General features: G+C 45.2%; 1 protein-coding gene and 1 pseudogene across 8 annotated transcripts in view; one reads left to right on the forward strand and one right to left on the reverse strand.

Moving 5' to 3' along the window:
- LOC118085582 (zinc finger protein 883-like) overlaps positions 1-20,393 on the forward strand; it is a 198,628-nt gene that overhangs the window by 36,674 nt on the left and 141,561 nt on the right. For 2 of the 8 annotated variants that reach the window (XM_060274114.1, XM_060274113.1), the window contains exons 2-4: positions 1,054-1,546; positions 1,750-1,831; positions 3,035-3,117. The exons of 1 other annotated variant lie outside the window; for it this stretch is intronic. In XM_060274114.1, the coding sequence (XP_060130097.1) occupies positions 1,145-1,546; positions 1,750-1,831; positions 3,035-3,117 (567 nt within the window). In that variant the 5' untranslated portion in view covers positions 1,054-1,144. Of the gene's footprint in view, positions 1-1,053; positions 1,547-1,749; positions 1,832-3,034; positions 3,118-3,229; positions 3,357-3,898; positions 7,296-8,558; positions 8,635-11,864; positions 11,928-12,587; positions 13,081-13,282; positions 13,365-17,673; positions 20,342-20,393 lie in introns of those variants that run through there. 5 more of the 8 variants (XM_060274112.1, XM_060274119.1, XM_060274111.1 and 2 more) reach the window with 5 other exon arrangements.
- On the reverse strand, positions 16,851-16,957 carry LOC118085802 (U2 spliceosomal RNA; annotated as a pseudogene).

The raw sequence follows: 20,393 nt of genomic DNA on the forward strand, positions 1-20,393 counted from the left end.
TAGAGGGCTAGAGAGTTACTTCATAGAATCATAGAGTTGGAAGAGACCACAAGGGCCATCCAGTCCAACCCCCTGCCAAGCAGGAAACACCATCAAAGCATTCCTGACAGATGGCTGTCAAGCCTCTGCTTAAAGACCTCCAAAGAAGGAGACTCCACCACACTCCTTGGTAGCAAATTCCACTGCCGAACAGCTCTTACTGTCAGGAAGTTCTTCCTAATATTTAGGTGGAATCTTCTTTCTTGTAGTTTGAATCCATTGCTCCGTGTCTGCTTCTCTGGAGCAACAGAAAACAACCTTTCTCCCTCCTCTATATGACATCCTTTTATATATTTGAACATGGCTATCATATCACCCCTTAACCTTCTCTTCTCCAGGCTAAACATACCTAGCTCCCTAAGCCGTTCCTCATAAGGCATCGTTTCCAGGACTTTGACCACTCTGGACACGTTGTCAAAGGGGCACCTTGTCAAAGGCCTTGCTGAAATCAAGATAGGCTACATCCACAGCGTTCCCTTCATCTACCAGGCTTGTAATTCTGTCAAAAAATGAGATCAGATTAGTCTGACATGACTTATTTTTCAGAAACCCATGCTGACTTTTAGTGATCACACCGTTTCTTTCTAGGTGCTCACAGACCGTTTGCTTAATGATCTGCTCTAGAATCTTTCCTGGTATTGATGTCAGGCTGACTGGGCGGTAATTGTTTGGGTCCTCTCTTTTCCCCTTTTTGAAAATAGGGACAACATTTGCCCTCCTCCAGTCTGCTGGAACTTCACCTGTTCTCCAGGAATTTTCAAAGATTATTGCCAGTGGTTCTGAAATCACCTCTGCCAGTTCTTTTAATACTCTTGGATGTAGTTCATCTGGCCCTACTTCTTATTCTCCTCTTCCTCCTCCTCTTTCTTTTCAGAAAGATAGCTCATGGGTTGTGCTGTAGTGTCTAGCTCTGGTTCCTAGTTCCTAGCAAGAAACATCCTTGCTTGCTCAGGGAACCATTTTTCTTCTACTGACAGACTAATTCTGTAACAGAACAATGTATTTGCTTTGTAGAATTTGCTAGAGCTTCTCATTAAGACGGAAAGAACTTGGCAGAAGAGCAAAGGGTTCCTTCCGATCTCTCAGAGGCTTCCTGAGACCACAGATGGCTGAGCAAGACTCAGTTGGCCTTGAAGCAGGAAGAGGCCATGCCATCCAAACTGGGAACAGTGTGGGATTCTGGGAAAACCCAGTGCAGAAGATCCTGGGTGAGGAGGACACCCTCCGCTCAGAGGTGCAGAGCCAGCAGTTGAGGCAGTTCTGCTGTCAGGAGGCCAAAGGACCCCGAGAGGTTTGCAGCCGACTCTACCACTTTTGCCACCAGTGGCTGAAGCCAGAAAGGCACACGAAAGATGAGATGCTGGACCTGGTGATCTTGGAGCAGTTCCTGGCTGTCCTTCCCCCGGAAATGGAGAGCTGGGTGAGGGAATGCGGAGCAGAGACCAGTTCCCAGGCGGTGGCCCTGGCCGAAGGTTTCCTCCTGAGTCAGGCAGAGGAGAGAAAGCAGGTGAGAGAGACTTTCCTCTGGATACTCCCAAGGGGCTCCAAAAAGGACAGAAAACATCCCATAATGATCTACTGATGGCTCTTTTTCCCCCCTGGGAAGGCATTCATTAAATGAGATCTAACACCCTTAAAGCTGTTGGACCTGACATTCGTTTTTTAATCCTTCTCCACGTTCTCTGTTTTGAATCCTTGTTTCTTTTTCAGGGAAAGGATCATTTTGCAGAAATGGACCTGGATTCCTGTGAGGCAGAGAGGCCTCCGTTGGACACCAGACAGAGGCAGCTGAGTAAGGAGGGAGGAGTTTTTTCTCCGTTTAGTCTCATTCTGTTAGTTTTCCAACTCATCTGTGGGTACTTTTCATATTTTGTTGGGGGAGATCGTTGGGGTGAAGAGCACAGAGGAGGGGAGATATATTTTTTCACAACTAACAGCTGAAATGCATGCAAACATTTATATCCACTCTGCTGGCGACCTGGGAAAAAGATGTACGGTCAACTTGGCATTGCACTACTTTCTAACCCCCCCACTACTTGGCATAAGACTACTTTCTAACCCCCCCAAATCTTCTCTAAAGTCGGGGGTCATCTTATATGCTGGGTACTGCCCCGCCGGTCCATGAACCGAGCTGCCCGCTTGGCAAGTCCCCCGTGTGCTGTGCTAAACCGGCGTGGGGGCTCGCCGAGCAGCGCCAGAATCGTGTCCGCAGCTCCACAGAAGCGATTTCTGGCGCTGCGGACATGTTGGATATGGGCAGCGCAGCACCAGAAATCGCTTTTGTGCAGCTGCGGACATGCGCAGAAGTGATTTCTGGTGCCACGCTGCCCATATCCAAAATGTCTGCAGCGCCTTCTGCGGAGCCGCGGATGCGATTCCGGTGCCGCTTGGCGAGTCCCCGAAATTGCAGAGGAAAGGGAGATCAAGGCACAGCAAGGTTTGACAGTGAGCCGGGGAGTAGGGAGAGGAGCAGCTTTGCCGTTGCTGCTGCTCACGAGCCGCTGTCTTCCCATAGAGTCACGGCTGCAAGTACAAAAAATATAGAGTATGTCCCAAACTCTATATTTTAATTTGAAAAGTGGGGGGCCATCGTATACGCCCAGTCGCCTTATACACCAGAATATATGGTACATCCGGAAACATCTCGATTCCCTGTGGGCCTTTGCGCAAGTTTTGTTTGTGGACTTTAGCCCAGCTTTTAATACTATTGTTCCATCTAAATTGTTCTAGTTACAGGTAGGTAGCCGTGTTGGTCTGAAGGAATTTTTTTATTTTGCATCTAAATTGTGTTTACATTGCAATGTAGTCAAAACAAATTCCAAGTATGTTGGTACTTGGCCAAAAAAATATTATTCTATTCTATTCTTTTCTAACATCCAAATACACTCAGCAGGAGAGACTTTCTCAAAGGCCTCTCTGCAGTTTGAGATGCATTGATTCACCTGTGAGAGAAGCAGTCACTCTGGACCTCCCCCTTACCTTTATCCTCTTGCAGTTGACACAGTGATACTGGCTAGACCTCTTCATCCATCTTTGAATGGGGACAGAAGAGAAGCAGCGGCTGTGGAACCAGATCAGGTCAGGGGAAGCTGCCTTGTGGGAACAGAGGCCAAGGGCTGGAAAGATGTCATAGCTCAAGGAGTGGTGGAGAACAACAGTGTGGTCTCAGAGGAGGACCTTTTCCTTTTAGGGTCCAGTGTGCTTTGAAGATGTTGCTGTTCGTTTCACGGATGAGGAGTGGGCGTTTCTGGATCCTGACCAGAGAGCTCTGCATAAGGACGTCATGGAGGAGAATCGTGGGATCGTGGCCTCTCTTGGTAAGGCTCCCTCTGGGATCATAATATCTGTTTTTAAATTACAAACTCTATATGTGATAAACCTCATATGTTTTCACAGAACTCAACACGGCCCCTAGAATACCCCCCCAAACAAACCTTGAACAGTAAATTACTGTTTTTTTCTGCGAATGTTCTTCCTTGAGTTGCAGCTTATTAAACAAGGATCAGCCTGGTCTGAACTCCCCAGACCATTTTCACTGTAGACTTCAGAGTTGTTAGGGAAGTTGAAGTAGCTTCTGTCAGGTTTTCAGTTTTTCTTTTTCCTCCCGTCAGTCTTTGGCTGTCCAAAGAGAAGACTGACATTGGAAATGGAGGGGAAGCCATGATGGAGCCAAACAAAATCCATCCAAGAGAAGAGCCAGGCTTATCGAATCACAGGTTGATCCCCGTAAATTAACGCACCCAACCCTTTAGTAAAACCATCCATCTAAGCCACTTGTGGTATTCCTCTATTACCAGTCTTAAGAAGTATTCTTCATTAATTTCTCCCTGAGGCTCTAATCCATTTCTCTTCATTGTAGATACTGATGGACTGGAAATTAAGAACAAGGGTGACCATGACAAAATCCCCACAATGGATGAGGCTTATAAATATATTGAATGTGGGGAAAGTTCCCATTCCACTTTTCATCAAATAAATCCCATTGGAAAGAAAGCATATCAGTGTGTGGGATGTGGAAAGAGCTTCAGTCAAAGCCACAGTCTCGCTTCCCATCAAAGAATTCATAAAGGGGAGAAACCCTATCAGTGTGTGGAATGTGGAAAGAGCTTTAGTCAGAGTGGCCAACTCACTTCCCATCAAAGAATTCATACAGGGGAGAAACCCTATCAGTGCACTGAATGTGGAAAGAGCTTCAGTAGGAGCTCCAATCTCACTTCCCACCAAAGAATTCATACAGCGGAGAAACCCTATCAGTGCTTTGAATGTGGAAAGAGCTTTAGTCAGAGTTGCCAACTCACTTCCCATCAGAGAATTCATACAGGGGAGAAACCCTATCAGTGTGCGGAATGTGGAAAGAGCTTCAGTAGGAGCTCCAATCTCACTTCCCACCAAAGAATTCATACAGCGGAGAAACCCTATCAGTGCATGGAATGTGGAAAGAGCTTTAGTCAGAGTGGCCAACTCACTTCCCATCAGAGAATTCATACAGGGGAGAAACCCTATCAGTGCTTTGAATGTGGAAAGAGCTTCAGTCAGGGTTCCCATCTCACTTCCCATCAGAGAATTCATACAGCAGAGAAACCCTATCAGTGCATGGAATGTGGAAAGAGCTTCAATCACAAATGCAGTCTCACTTCCCACCAAAGAATTCATACAGGGGAGAAACCCTATAAATGTGGGGAATGTGGAAAGAGCTTTAGTCGGAGTGGCCATCTCACTTCCCATCAAAGAATTCATAGAGGGGAGAAACCCTAACAGTGCATTGAATGTGGAAAGAGCTTCAGTACAGGCTCCTCCCCCACTTCCCATCAGAGAATTCATACAGGGGAGAAACCCTATCAGTGTGTGGAATGTGGGGAAAGCTTCAGTCAGAGCTCCCATCTCAGTACCCATCAATAAATTCATATGAGAGGGAAACCCTTAATTATGTAGCTTTAGGAGCTACGCAAAAACACACCTTTTTAAACAGGCCTTTGGCTCTTTCACATCTAATACACTTTTAAAATGTGGTTGGGAGGGGGGGGTTACAGATGTGTCTTTTGTGTTTTTATATTGTACTTTTATGTTGTAACCATCTTGAGAGGCCGAGGGGTCTTTGCTCCCCCTGTAAAATATATGAAGCTGTGTAAAATGTGAAGAAGCTGGTGAAATGTTGGCTGAATGAGGTAAATGTTAGGTGGATTTGACTGACCGAACCCAAAGAGGACTCCTTCATGGTTCTTCATCATGTTGGGGGAAAGTGACAAGAGGGGTGCTGCAGGGTTCTGTCCTGGGCCCATTGTTTTTCAATGTCTTTTTAAATTGGATGAAGGAACTGAGGGGATGCTCATCACATTTGCAGACGACACCAAACGGGGAAAGGCAAAAAAGACAATCACAGAAGGGTATAACCAGCGTAAAAACAAAACTGTGCTGTGATTACTCCCTGAAACGAGATATAGGTGAGGTGAAAAAACTCAACTAATAATTCCTCAAAGACAAATAATAGATTTAAATATTGCAAAAGAAACTTGGTATAGAAAAGAAATAAGTATCCCAAAATAACCTCTAAATAAAATAAACATTGACGAGGTGCCGGCTAAGTGACTCGTTTCACTGGAAAATATCTGTTTCCTCAGAAGGAAAATGTTAATGTTAAAGGGCTGAGAAATATCATTGCTCTTTGAAAAGTTTAAATACAGGGCTGCAAAAGCTCTCCTGGTTGTGATTTTATGTCTCCATTATTCAGACTGCTAAAGGGGGTTTCTGATTCTTGGCTTATATGCCAAATGGAGCTCCATTTCTTAAAGGGCTAAGAACAATTAATAGTCTTAGGGTGTGTCAAAAGACAATTGCAATAGTAAAATACAACAAACTTACATAATGCTGGTTCTAAAATGCTCTTAACATAGAGAGAATTGTAGAGGAATAATAGTACTGAATATGATTGTAAAGTGAAAAGGAACTATCCTTGTTTATAATCACAGTAAAACACTGTAAGCGCTCCTGATCTGAAACATAAATCCAAGCAAACCTCTTAAAGAAAATGATGTTTGTGACCTTATATTTAACGTTCTTGGAAATAATGAAAATATGTCTTGACAAGAAGGGACTAAAATCCATATTCGTGTTAAGGCCTATAGGTGTCAGGGATGCAAACCTGTGTATCCAATATGTTTCTTTTTGTAATAATTTCTTTTGCAAAATATCCAAATTTGGTTCCTTGCTAGTACGTTTGTAGATGACAAAGCACCTGAAGTCTTTAGATCTGTGCTTCGCTCTTATAAAATATAATGTGTTCTCGAAGCTACGAACATGAGTCTGAGGAAACTGCGGGAGGCAGTGGAAGACAGGAGAAGATAAGGAGTTGAGGAAGTCACAGCACAATGATTAGAACAAATGTTAAGAACTGTCAAAGTTTGTGCAATTTATATTTGTGTGTTTTTGTTTTTATTTTTTTGTATTTTTGTTGTTAAAAAGAATAAAAAAAAATGGAAAAAATATATAATAAAGTATTACTCATTTATGATGAGAATATGATTTATTTATTTTGAACTTCACTCCTGAATTCTAGGATGAGGTTCCTTGCTTCCTGCTGATGTAAACAGACCCGGGTGTGTGTGTGTGTGTGTGTGTGTGTGCCCTGTCACAGTCCTGTAACCTCCTGTTAATAAAGTGTGTGCCAAAAGACTAAGAGAATCATGTACGACCTCGAAGCTGAAATAATGGTGTAAAATATGAGACTGTACTCTACAAATGTCTTTGAAAGAAATGCCCTCTGAAATGAAGGATGCAACCACAAACTGAAGTCAGACCTGGTGTGTATCCGTGCTGCCAGATGGTTGCAGTCCAGACCTGTCGGATGGAAACCCAGGAACCACACCAGCAGTCAGGACTTTAACATGTGCCAGGATGAAAGTCTGCAATTCCATCAGGACAAGTTATTGGTTGTTTACTCTTGTAACCATTGCTTTCTTTGAAATTATCTTTTGTACCATGAAGATAAAGTAATTTTTTTTAAAGGAGGTGGAGAAATCATGTGTCCTATTCCATTAATGTGCTTGCATGTGTTGAGTGTTATTTGGAGACTGTAACTCCCAGTAATTTCACATTATCTATTGTGTTTCTGTGTGTTCAGCACACATGATTGCGGGTGAGACTGAATAACAGACTTCCTAGGAAATTCCCTTTGACTGCTTCTGTGTTGTTTCAAATGTGACTTCACTTACAGATAAGAGCCGGTCATATTTATTCCTGACAAATCATACCATTGTCAGCTTTAATCTGAAGCCCAACAAACCCTGCGCTGAACATGAGCAGCTGCTTTCTTCCCATTTCTTAGGTGGAAATAACTGATACTGAAAGGGAGGAAGGGAGATAGAGCCTTTTCCCTCAACCTTTGGGGATCTGGGGGGCTTCATTTCAGCCCTTAGTCCTGCTCCTGAAAGCTTGGCAGATGTGGAGTATTAGCTCACACACTGCCATGACTTAAAAATCAAACTTAAAAAAAAAAATTAAAATGGTATTACAGTGCTAAAAAGGCTCAAGAAAGCAATTCCTGTAGTTGTTGGCATTTTAGTGAGCCCAATGCCACTCTGCCCACTGTCTCACTCCCAGATAACTAATCTGGAAAGCTGTCCTGTCATCTCTGCAAGGACTTCAGTGTCCCTTGAATTTGCAATTAAGCATTTCTGGAAGGGGGAATGGCATCCTATTGTATATTAGCATAAAAAGCGTGCATAAGAAAGTATTACTCATTTATGATGAGAATAGGATTTATTTATTTTGAACTTTGCTTGGTTCCTCCTTGGTAGCCAGTGCAATGGTTTCATCAGTGCTAGAACTCAGGACCCGCTGCCTTGAGGGGCATCTAAGAGCAGTTTGGCAGAAGAAATTTCTCCCTTGGGAGGTGGAGGACTCTCCTTCCTTGGAGGTTTCTAAGCAGAGATCGGACGGCCATCTGCCATTGATGCTTGAGCTGAGATTCCTGCATTGCTGGGGGTTGGACTAGATGACCCCAGGATCCCCTCCTCTCTCTCCACTCCTGAATTCGAGGAGGAGGTTCCTTCCTCCTGCAAAGCCCTTTTCCCTGCAAGATGTTCCTCTGGTTTCTGCCCAAGGGAGGGAGATGTTCAGAGTCCAACCAAGAGCCTCACCAAAAGCCACTGTGTTGTAGTGCTTAAGGAACCGGATTCGTGTCCACCCTGGGCTAGTCACACTTCTCTCAGCCCCACTCACCTCACAGAGTGTTTGTTGTGGGGGAGGAAAGGAAAGGAGATTGTTAGCTGCTAAAGCGGGATATCAAATCCAAACTCTTCTTCTTCGTCTCACCCCCAAAAGGATATCTGGGCACTGGCATAGCCAGGGGGACAGTTGCCCCCCTAAATCCATTAAAAATAAGAGGTTTTGCCAAGCAAGAGTGGGCTGAGCTGAGGGCTTTGCAAGGGTTAAAGGGAAGCGAGCTGCCTTCCTAGAGAGGACAGGAAGCAAGGGGGGTCCAGGTCCTCCAGAGCCAAGGCCCCTCCCTCCCCCCCTCCCTCCCCAGTCCTCCTTTCCTGCTTTGGTGTCTCTTCTGCAAGGGCTGCATCGCTGTCTCCTCCCTCCTGGGATGATCGGGTGAGTCTCCTCTCTCTCCCCCCCCAAAGGGTGCAGTGGGGAGACGGGGGGTCCCAGGGCTGCAGCAGGGGAGGGTGCCTGGGGGGGCAGGACCCTAAGTCAGGGAGGAGAGGGTCCTGCGGGGGGGGGGCAGGTCTGCAAGGCTCTCCTTCCTGGAGATCAGAGGATCCCAAACTCCCACGAAATCTCCCTTCTTCAAACAAAGGAGTCCCTGGGACTTTAACTCTGTGTGACGTCGCTCAGCGTCATTGCACTAACAGAGGTTGTTGTTGTTTAGTCGTTTAGTCGTGTCCGACTCTTCGTGACCCCATGGACCATAGCACGCCAGGCACTCCTGTCTTGCACTGCCTCCCGCAATTTGGTCAAACTCATGTTCGTAGCTTCGAGAACACTGTCCAACCATCTTGTCCTCTGTCGTCCCCTTCTCCTAGTGCCCTCAATCTTTCCCAACATCAGGGTCTTTTCCAGGGAGTCTTCTCTTCTCATGAGGTGGCCAAAGTATTGGAGCCTCAGCTTCACAATCTGTCCTTCCAGGGAGCACTCAGGGCTGATTTCCTTAAGAATTGATAGGTTTGATCTTCTTGCAGTCCATGGGACTCTCAAGAGTCTCCTCCAGCACCATAATTCAAAAGCATCAATTCTTCGGCGATCAGCCTTCTTTATGGTCCAGCTCTCACTTCCATACATCACTACTGGGAAAACCATAGCTTTAACTATACGGACCTTTGTAGGCAAGGTGATGTCTCTGCTTTTTAAGATGCTGTCTAGGTTTGTCATTGCTTTTCTCCCAAGAAGCAGGCGTCTTTTAATTTCGTGACTGCTGTCACCATCTGCAGTGATCAAGGAGCCCAAGAAAGTAAAATCTCTCACTGCCTCCATTTCTTCCCCTTCTATTTGCCAGGAGGTGATGGGACCAGTGGCCATGATCTTGGTTTTTTTGATGTTGAGCTTCAGACCATATTTTGCGCTCTCCTCTTTCACCCTCATTAAAAGGTTCTTTAATTCCTCCTCGCTTTCTGCCATCAAGGTTGTGTCATCTGCATATCTGAGGTTGTTGATATTTCTTCCGGCAATCTTAATTCCGGCTTGGGATTCATCTAGTCCAGCCTTTCGCATGATGAATTCTGCATATAAGTTAAATAAGCAGGGAGACAATATACAACCTTGTCGTACTCCTTTCCCAATTTTGAACCAATCAGTTGTTCCATATCCAGTTCTAACTGTAGCTTCTTGTCCCACATAGAGATTTCTCAGGAGACAGATGAGGTGATCAGGCACTCCCATTTCTTTAAGAACTTGCCATAGTTTGCTGTGGTCAACACAGTCAAAGGCTTTTGCATAGTCAATGAAGCAGAAGTAGACGTTTTTCTGGAACTCTCTAGCTTTCTCCATAATCCAGCGCATGTTTGCTATTTGGTCTCTGGTTCCTCTGCCCTTTCGAAATCCAGCTTGCACTTTCTGCCATCAAGGTTGTGTCATCTGCATATCTGAGGTTGTTGATATTTCTTCCGGCAATCTTAATTCCGTCTTGGGATTCATCTAGTCCAGCCTTTCGCATGATGAATTCTGCATATAAGTTAAATAAGCAGGGAGACAAGATACAACCGTGTCGTACTCCTTTCCCAATTTTGAACCAAAGGCTTTTGCATAGTCGATGAAGCAGAAGTAGAAGTCTTTCTGGAACTCTCTAGCTTTCTCCATAATCCAGCGCATGTTTGCTATTTGGTCTCTGGTTCCTCTGCCCCTTCGAAATCCAGCTTGCACTTCTGGGAGTTCTCGGTCCACATACTGCCTAAGCCTGCCTTGTAGAATTTTAAGCATAACCTTGCTAGCGTGTGAAATGAGCGCAATTGTGCGGTAGTTGGAGCATTCTTTGGCACTGCCCTTCTTTGGAATTGGGATGTAGACTGATCTTCTCCAATCCTCTGGCCATTGCTGAGTTTTCCAAACTTGCTGGCATATTGGGTGTAGCACCTTAACAGCATCATCTTTTAAAATTTTAAATAGTTCAGCTGGAATATCATCACTTCCACTGGCCTTGTTATTAGCAGTGCTTTCTAAGGCCCATTTGACTTCACTCTCCAAGATGTCTGGCTCAAGGTCAGCAACCACACTACCTGGGGTGTACGAGACCTCCATATCTTTCTGGTATAATTCCTCTGTGTATTCTTGCCACCTCTTCTTGATGTCTTCTGCTTCTGTTAGGTCCTTACCACTTTTGTCCTTGATTATGGTAATCTTTGTACGAAATGTTCCTTTCATATCTCCAATTTTCTTGAACAGAGAAACTAACAGAGGAAACATGTGCAAATGGTTTTCCAAAGGTGGACGAGGAGGGGGACTAGCCCCCCTCCCATTAAAGTACCCACGTGGAGGAGGGAGGGAGGAAAGGTGGGAGAGAAAAGCCAGGAATAAAGAGAGGGATCCCAGCCCATAGTCTGGCTGCTGCATTGCAGACCAGTTTCCCATTCGTCTCCAAGGGCAGCTCCAGACAGAGGCCACTGCAGCAATCCCCTCGCACCCAGAGCATGGCATCCCAGGACCACATCCTCTCTGTCCCGAAGGGATTGTTGCTGGAAAACCAGCTGAGCCGGAAATGGGCGCTGCTACTCACTGAGCCTCCAGGAACCTTGGCATCCATGGCTGTGTGCGTGTTAAGCTATCTAACAGAATAATAATAATAATAATAATAATAATAATAATAATAATAATAAATTGCCCGCCTAAATTTCAAGGGAGATGTCTTTGGCCCCATTCACTTGGCCCTCAGGGGGTTGGCCAGATGCATACCTGGCCCTCAGAGCAAAGAAACAGGGACCCCACCCCAGGAGTCTGTCTTGAAAGCGGAGGAGAGTCCAAGTGGAAGAAAAGGAGATGGAAGCAGGGGAGTGTGGGGGTGGGGAGCATCCATCTTTCACAAGATACAAATGATTCCCTTGTCAATCAGTTCTGGCTTCATGTATTGACTGGAAGGCAGGAGCAATCTGGCAATCTAGCAATCTCAGGTGCCAGTCGACCTATCGGTTGAGCCATCAGCCCAAATACCAAAGAAATTGGCTTTACTCCCTTGGGCATGGAGTTCCAGGCGGTGGTTTTCTGCACTCTTTCCACCTACCTTTTTGCCATTTTACTTGAGGCCTAGACAAAGGCATGGGAAGTCCTGCAGCGAAAAGTGCAAGGATGATCAGCCTCCTGCCTTTCGTGTCCCAATCACTCTCCATTGCTTTTAGTGCCTGTGCCATTGGGATTGACATAGGATTTGACCAGGCAGATTTAGCAGGACCAGCTGCTTGGTGAGTAGCAGACACAGCGTGTTTTCTTACCTGAAAAGGTAGTTTGCAAGATATCACAGCATTAAATAAAACAATCTGGAAATGGGTTTCACATGTAAGCTCAGAGAATAAAACATCATCATAAGCAGAGAACATGGACTCAGCACATCTGGGTCTTAAAAGAGCCTGAGAATTTTATTCACTGACTGACTCCTCTTATATTTCCCCCTTTCCTTCCATATCACAAAAGTGGCATGTCTAACAAATGCACAAAAATTCAAAAGCAGAATATAAATTTAAACTCCCTGTTTCTTTTATGCTGCTCTGCCCTTCACAAAACTCGTTTCCTTGGCCCAGGCAAATTCCTGGCAGTCAAGGCATACCATAACATCAGAAAACATCTCCAGCCATGGATGTTCTCACTGCAACTTTGAGAAAGTTGGTGGGTTATCATTTTCCCTCTGACTTTTTATATTACTATTGTTGGTGCTGATAGCCTCTTCTGCCTGCCTGTCTGGTTCCTAACAATTTTGAGATTGCTGCCAAAAAAACCCTAAAATGTTTTTCCCCATACTGTATTTATTGACAAAGGAATTTTGAAGGATTCTTGGGTACTCAGTGGAGAGAGAGAAAGAAGAGGGTGTATAAACTTTATAGCAGAACAATGTATTTGCTTTGTAGGACTTGCTAGTGCCTCTCATTAGCAGAGACAGAACTCGGCAGAAGACCAAGGGGTTCCTTCCGATCTCTTTGAGGCTTCCTGAGAGCAGAGATGGATGACCGAGACTCAGCTGGCCCTGAAACAGGAAGAGGCCATGCCATCCAAACTGGGAGCAGTGGGGGATTCTGGGAAAACCCAGTGCAGAAGATCCTGTATAAGGAGGACACCCTCCACTCAGAGGTGCAGAGTCAGCAGTTGAGGCGGTTCTGCTGCAAGGAGGCCAAAGGACCCCGAGAGGTTTGCAGCCGACTCTACCACCTTGACTGTAAGTGGCTGAAGCCAGAAAGGCACACGAAAGCTGAGATGCTGGACCTGGTGATCTTGGAGCAGTTCCTGGCTGTTCTTCCCCCAGAGATGGAGAGCTGGGTGAGGGAATGCAGAGCGGAGACCAGTTCCCAGGCGGTGGCCCTGGCCGAAGGTTTCCTCCTGAGTCAGGCAGAGGAGAGAAAGCAGGTGAGAGAGACTTTCCTCTGGATACTCCCAAGGGACTCCAAACAGGATGGAGAACATCCCATAATGCTCTCTTGATGGCCCACCCTTTTTCTGGGAAGGCATCCGTAGAATGAGATCTAACACCCTTAAAGCAGTTGGCCTTGACATTCATTTTAAAATCCTTCTTGTCCTTCTCTGTTTTTAATACTTGTTGCTCTTTCAGGAAAAGGATGAGATTGCAGAAGTGGACCTGGATTCCTGTGAGACAGAGAGGCCTCCGCTGGACACCAGAGTGAGGCCACTGGGTAAGGAGGAAGGAGTTTTTTCTCTCTCCATTTGGTCATTTTCCTTTGGTTTTGAACTGGGTGAATATGAATGAAATCAATTCCCCCCCCCCTGAAAGTCTCATTCTTGCTGGTATAATCTTAATATTTACAACCCGATGAAGGTTTCATTTTTGGAATAATAAATGATCAAGGTGTCTCCCCTGCCAGTTAAGTATTTTGGGATGGGAACTCTCATAAGAGCCATAGTTGGGTTTTTGGTGGGAAACACATCCAGGAGGTATCCGAATTCAACTATTTGTGGATCACTTTCCATCACAGGCTCCGGTGGTCCTCGCACTGCGCAGTGGCGATAAACGCCAGCAAGCCGTCTATGTAGGCCATAATGCACTTCTTTGTAACAAGAGGTAACTAACACATCTCTTCTGCCCTTAAGGTTTATAATGCCAAAGACAGGGCTCAACTGCTGTATGGAATTCCAATCTGGATGTCAGGGTTTACCCAGTCAGTGGAACAAGTGCAGGCAGCCTTTCTATTTATGACTAGCTGGCCCAGCCACGCGTTGCTGTAGGTCATCCCTGTGATTCCCCCCACCCTGTCCATTCCGTGACGTATCCCATCCCCTTTCCCCCCCCACCTCCGTGTCATCCGTGTGAGTGTTCCCACCGTGTCCCGACCCATGAACTATCCTGCCCCCCCCCCACCGCTCGGTTCATCCCTGTGATTCCCTCCAGCCTGTTCAAATTTTTTATAAACTGAATGAGGGATATTTTTGTATAGTATATTTTGTGTAAGGCATAGAGGTTAGTCTTGTGATTTTGTTTAGGTGTTGTTTGTTTTTGACTCGGTGTTACTTGGAGGTGGTAAGGGGTTTGAATGTGGTTGTTGGGTGTGTGTGGTGGGGTGTTTGGTTTGTGGTGTAAGTGTGGTTGTCTGGAGGTTGGGTTTTTTTGGTTTTGTGAGGTTTTGTTTTAGGTGAATAATATTCTTTGCAGTGGAATTGTTTGTGGGGTTTTTATTGATGGGTGTTGTTGTGCTGTGATTGGTGGTCCCCCCCCCCTGTTTTTGGGTTTAGTGCTGGTTGTTGTGGGAGTTGGATATGTTGTTATTTTCTATTGGGTGGGTTTTTTAAAGTGAATTAGTGTTACATGGAGGTGGTAGTGGGTTTGAATGTGGTTGCTGTTTATGTGTTGTGTGGTTTTTGATTAGTGGGGTAAGTGTGGATGGTTGGAGGTTTTTCTGTAAGTTGGTTATGTGAGGTTGTGTTTTAGGTTGGTATCCCTATGTGGAGTCGATTGGGTTGGGGGGGTGTTGGTGGGTGGAGTTGTGTTTTGAGTGGGGTCCTGTATTTTATTATGTTGTTGTTTTTGTCTTTCCTTGACGGTGGGTGTGGGGTCTGGGATTTTTTGTGTGTTGAAGGTGGTGTTTGGGGGTGTGGCGTACCTTTGATGATGTCATTGGATTTTTTAGTGGTGGTGGGGTACGTTTTGTTTTGGGGTTCTTGGCGGTGGTTGCAACGGGAGGGCCTGCCCTGCTCTGTGGGGTGTCTGCGGTTTTAGTGGAGTTTGGTTTCCCTCACAGGTTTGTTGTTGTGGTTTTTTGTTGTGAGGACGAGGTTCGGCTCGTGGTGTCATTGGGGGCGGCGGTAGCGGGGACCATGGGGCCTGGGCTGCCTTGCGGGGTTGTTTCAGCGGGGGCGAGGTGTGTTTTTGTTGCGGCGTCAGTGGAGGTGTGTTGTGGGGGGGTTTTCAGGGAAGGTTAGGTATTTTTTTGTCGAGACGGCGGTGGAGGTGGGCTGTGGGAGTTTGGCGGTGTATGGGCTGGGTTGGAGTCGGCAGAGGTGGCCATGGGGTGTGGCCTGCCTTGTGGGGTTGTTTGGGGGAAACGGGAGTTTCTGTTTGAGGTGGTGGCGGCTGGGGGGGTGTTGTATTGTGGGGTGGGTGCGTTGGTAAGTAGGGCTGTCTCCTGCCGTTGCCGTTTGTGGAGTTGTGGGGGTTTCAGCGTGTCAGGGGGTGAGGTCACGCTCTTACCCCACCCTCTGAGACACTGCTTCTGGCTTCTTTTTCCCAGCATGCACTTTGGGGTGAGTTGTGTGTTCTGGAAGATTTTGTTTTGGGGGTTTTACCTGGCGCAGGTGTGACATCTGTGTTAGCAAACTTTTTAGGAACCTTCAGACATGTGCATTAGACGTGTCAAAATTTGAGCGCAATCGGTCAAGCGGTTCCGGAGAAAAGTGGATTCAATCCCACATGCCCATTTTACATTTATATATATATATAGATTTTTGCTGTCCCACGCTGTGTACCTTATGCAGCCTTATGTCTTGAGGGAGGCCAACATAAGCTAGAGACAGTTGCCTGCACAAGTTTTCTTTCATGCTGCCTAAACATTTGCTTTTCAGCAGACAAAGACACTTTACTTAGCGAAGTTCTGTCAGACTCCTTCCCTTCCCCAGGGCTACAACTGTTTTGCACAAAGATATGGCAACTTGGGCTTTCAGACGATCTCCTGGGTGCTGTGGTTTTCCCAATCCCCAACATGTTCTCCTCTTTATTTTTGACTCTCTTGGGCACAGGAATTTAACCTCAATTATCTACCATTTTTGTTTAACCCGCAAGAAAGAAGGGCTTCCTTGCTGGCTAGGTTCAATTCTAATCCTTCTAGCCTCCTCTGGGGTAATGATAATAATGATATTATAATAATTTATTATTTATACCCCGCCCATCTGGCCGGGTTCCCCCAGCCACGCTGGGCGGCTTCCAACAAAATACAGTGGTACCTCTACTTACGAATTTAATGCCTTCCCGAACACACATTTGTAAGTCGAAAAAAATTGTAAGTCGAATCCCATAGGAATGCATTGAGAGAAAAAATTCGTAAGTCGAAGCAACCCTATCTAAAAATTCGTAAGTAGAAAAAATCCTATCTAAACCGCATCCAAGATGGCGGACGGAGCTCTGTTCGTAAGTGGAAACATTCGTAAGTAGAGTTATTTGTAAGTAGAGGTACCACTGTACTAAAATACAGAAATCCATCAAACATTAAAAGCTTTCCTAAACAGGGCTGGCTTTGGATGTAGATAGGTTTGTGGAGATGGCAGAAGGAGACAGCATCTGCCCATGTGATGCCCACCTGGTGGAAACTCCAGCTCACATGGTCCTCAAATGTAAAATGTATGATTATCTCCGCCAACAATTCCTAGACCAACTATGTATCCCAAAATGGAAACCAGAGACAGAGGTCATACGCTTCGTATTATGGGGGAGAGACCAGGAGCTCACCAAGATAGTAGCTAAGTTCCTCTATTTGATTATATTTTGCTGCTGAAGTACGTTACAGGATCCTGCCCTTGCTGGAGACCCACAGAGGTGAAATGGATTGCTTGCCTCTTCTTCCCTTTGGCAAGTGACTGTACTGATGATGTACTGACGATGTACTGACGATGACTGTACGGCGACGAGATTGTACTGGCCTATTTATTTTGAATGTTTGATTATGATGATGATGATGAATTTTCAGAGTAGTTTTTACAGTTATATCAGAGATTAATTATTTGGTTAGAAATATATAGACAGATACTACACTTGATCTTAGCTAAAAGGCCGAGAAGCGACAACCTCAGATATGCAGTTGACACAACCTTGATGGCAGAAAGTGAGGAGGAATTAAAGAACCTTTTAATGAGGGTGAAAGAGGAGAGCGCAAAATATGGTCTGAAGCTGAACATCAAAAAAACCAAGATCATGGCCACTGGTCCCATCACCTCCTGGCAAATAGAAGGGGAAGAAATGGAGGCAGTGAGAGATTTTACTTTCTTGGGCTCCTTGATCACTGCAGATGGTGACAGCAGTCACGAAATTAAAAGACGCCTGCTTCTTGGGAGAAAAGCAATGACAAACCTAGACAGCATCTTAAAAAGCAGAGACGTCACCTTGCCGACAAAGGTCCGTATAGTTAAAGCTATGGTTTTCCCAGTAGAATCATAGAATCATAGAGTTGGAAGATACCACAAGGGCCATCCAGTCCAACCCCCTGCCAAGCAGGAAACACCATCAAAGCATTCTTGACATATGACTGTCAAGCCTCTGCTTAAAGACCTCCAAAGAAGGAGACTCCACCACACTCCTTGGTAGCAAATTCCACTGCCGAACAGCTCTTACTGTCAGGAAGTTCTTCCTAATGTTTAGGTGGAATCTTCTTTCTTGTAGTTTGAATCCATTGCTCCGTGTCTGCTTCTCTGGAGCAGCAGAATACAATCTTTCTCCCTCCTCCATATGACATCCTTTAATATATTTGAACATGGCTATCATATCACCCCTTAACCTTCTCTTCTCCAGGCTAAACATACCCAGCTCCCTAAGCCGTTCCTCATAAGGCATTGTTTCCAGGCCTTTGACCATTTTGGTTGCCCTCTTCTGGACACGTTCCAGTTTGTCAGTATCCTTCTTGAATTGTGGTGCCCAGACTGGACACAGTACTCCAGGTGAGGTCTGACCAGAGCAGAATATAGTGGTACTATTACTTCCCTAGATCTAGATGCTATACTCCTATTGATGCAGCCCAGAATTGCATTGGCTTTTTTAGCTGCTGCATCACACTGCTGACTCATGTCAAGTCTGTGGTCTACCCAAGACTCCTAGATATGTACTGCTCTCAAGCCAGGTGTCACCCATCCTGTATTTGTGCCTTTCATTTTTTCTGCCCAAGTGTAGTACCTTACATTTCTCCTTGTTAAAATTCATCTTGTTTGCTTTGGCCCAGTTGTCTAATCTTTTAAGGTCATTTTGAAGTGTGACCCTGTCCTCTGGGGTATTTGCCACCGCTCCCAATTTGGTGTCGTCTGCAAACTTGCTCAGGATGCCCTCAAGCCCATCATCCAAGTCATTGATAAAGATGTTGAATAAGACTGGGCCCAAGACAGAACCCTGTGGCACCCCACTAGTCACTACTCTCCAGGATGAGGAGGAGCCATTGATGAGCACCCTTTGGGTTCGGTCAGTAAGCCAGTTACAAATCCACTGAATGGTAGCCTTGTCTAGCCCGCATTTTACCAGCTTCTTTACAAGAATATCATGGGGCACCTTGTCAAAGGCCTTGCTGAAATCAAGATAGGCACAGCGTTCCCTTCATCTACCAGGCTTGTAATTCTGTCAAAAAATGAGATCAGATTAGTCTGACATGACTTATTTTTCAGAAACCCATGCTGACTTTTAGTGATCACAGAGTTTCTTTCTAGGTGCTCACAGACTGTTTGCTTAATGATCTGCTCTAGAATCTTTCCAGGTATTGATGTCAGGCTGACTGGGCGGTAATTGTTTGGGTCCTCTCTTTTCCCCTTTTTGAAAATAGGGACAACATTTGCCCTCCTCCAGTCTGCTGGAACTTTGCCTGTTCTCCAGGAATTTTCAAAGATTACTGCCAGTGGTTCTGAAATCACCTCTGCCAGTTCTTTTAATACTTTTGGTTTTTTTATAATAATTTTTATTCAAAATTTTCCAAATTAACAAATAAAACAAACAAAATCACATTTTTAGCACAGTTCATCTTAAATTCAACCATCTCAATTTGCTCTGCCGAGCTTTGACTTCCCTCCCTCCCTTCCCACTGTTTTCTTATTTACTCCTGTCTTGCAGTTCACTATTGTCCTATCTTCAGTCAATTCGTAGGATTTATTTCAGTCCGAGTGTTTTCAAACCTCTACGGTTTTTCTCCATATAGTCCACAAATTTACTCCAATCTTTACGGAACTTTGTCTCTCCCTGGTTTCGGATCCTGCATGTCAGTTTTGCTGATTCAGCATAGTCTATCAGTTTCACCTGCCACTCATCAATCGTTGGTAATTCCTGGTTTTTCCACTTTTGGGCCAACAAAGTCCTAGCTGCGGTTGTCGCATACATAAACAATACTTGGTCTTCTTTCGCAATCTCCCCTCCCATGTTGTTGTTTAGTCGTTTAGTCATGTCCGACTCTTCGTGACCCCATGGACAATAGCACGCCAGGCACTCCTGTCTTCCACTGCCTCCCGCAGTTTGGTCAAACTCATGTTCTTAGCTTCGAGAACACTGTCCAACCATCTTGTCCTCTGTCGTCCCCTTCTCCTAGTGCCCTCAATCTTTCCCAACATCAGGGTCTTTTCCAAGGATTCTTCTCTTCTCATGAGGTGGCCAAAGTATTGGAGCCTCAGCTTCACGATCTGTCCTTCCAGTGAGCACTCAGGGCTGATTTCCTTAAGAATGGATAGGTTTGATCTTATTGCAGTCCATGGGACTCTCAAGAGTCTCCTCCAGCACCATAATTCAAAAGCATCAATTCTTCGGCGATCAGCCTTTATGGTCCAGCTCTCACTTCCATACATCACTACAAACTAAATACGACATAATAGGCATCAATATTCAATTAGGAACCCAAGGGGGGAGGTTGAGGGAGTCCAAAAGGTATTGATTAAGATTTAGAGATATTGTTTTTTGATAATTTTTTTGTTTTGTTTTTGTTTTTGTGTTTTTTGCATTTTTTCTTGCATTTTTTCTTTTTTTGTTTTTTTGTATTTTTGTATTGTGCTAGTGTGTGTATCTGTTTTGTATTTCTGTATGTGTGTGTTGGAAAATCTTCAATAAATTCATTTTTTTTAAAAAAGAAAACGAAACTAAAAAGCATACAGAGAACAAAGAGAACATTCCCTGATGTACTCCTCCCTCTCCTCCCCCCAGGGGCCAAAAGTCACAGCGGGCTGCTTAACCCCTTAGCAGCTCTGATACTCCTCACAATCTATAGGTTCTTTTCATCTTTTATTGGGGGAGATAGTTGGGGCCCAAAGCCCAGAGGAGGGGAGATATATTTCTGCACAACTAATATCTGAAATGCGCCCAAACATCCAAATGCACTCTGGGCCTCCCCCTTACCTATTTTCTCTTGCAGGCGACACAGTGATACTGGCTAGACCTCTTCATCCATCTTTGAATGGGGACAGAAGGGAAGCAGCGGCTGTGGAACCAGATCAGGTCAGGGGAAGCTGCCTTGTGGGAACAGAGGCCAAGGGCTGGAAAGATGTCT

The sequence above is a fragment of the Zootoca vivipara genome, chromosome 4, assembly GCF_963506605.1.
Source record: "Zootoca vivipara chromosome 4, rZooViv1.1, whole genome shotgun sequence".
Taxonomy (NCBI): domain Eukaryota; kingdom Metazoa; phylum Chordata; class Lepidosauria; order Squamata; family Lacertidae; genus Zootoca; species Zootoca vivipara.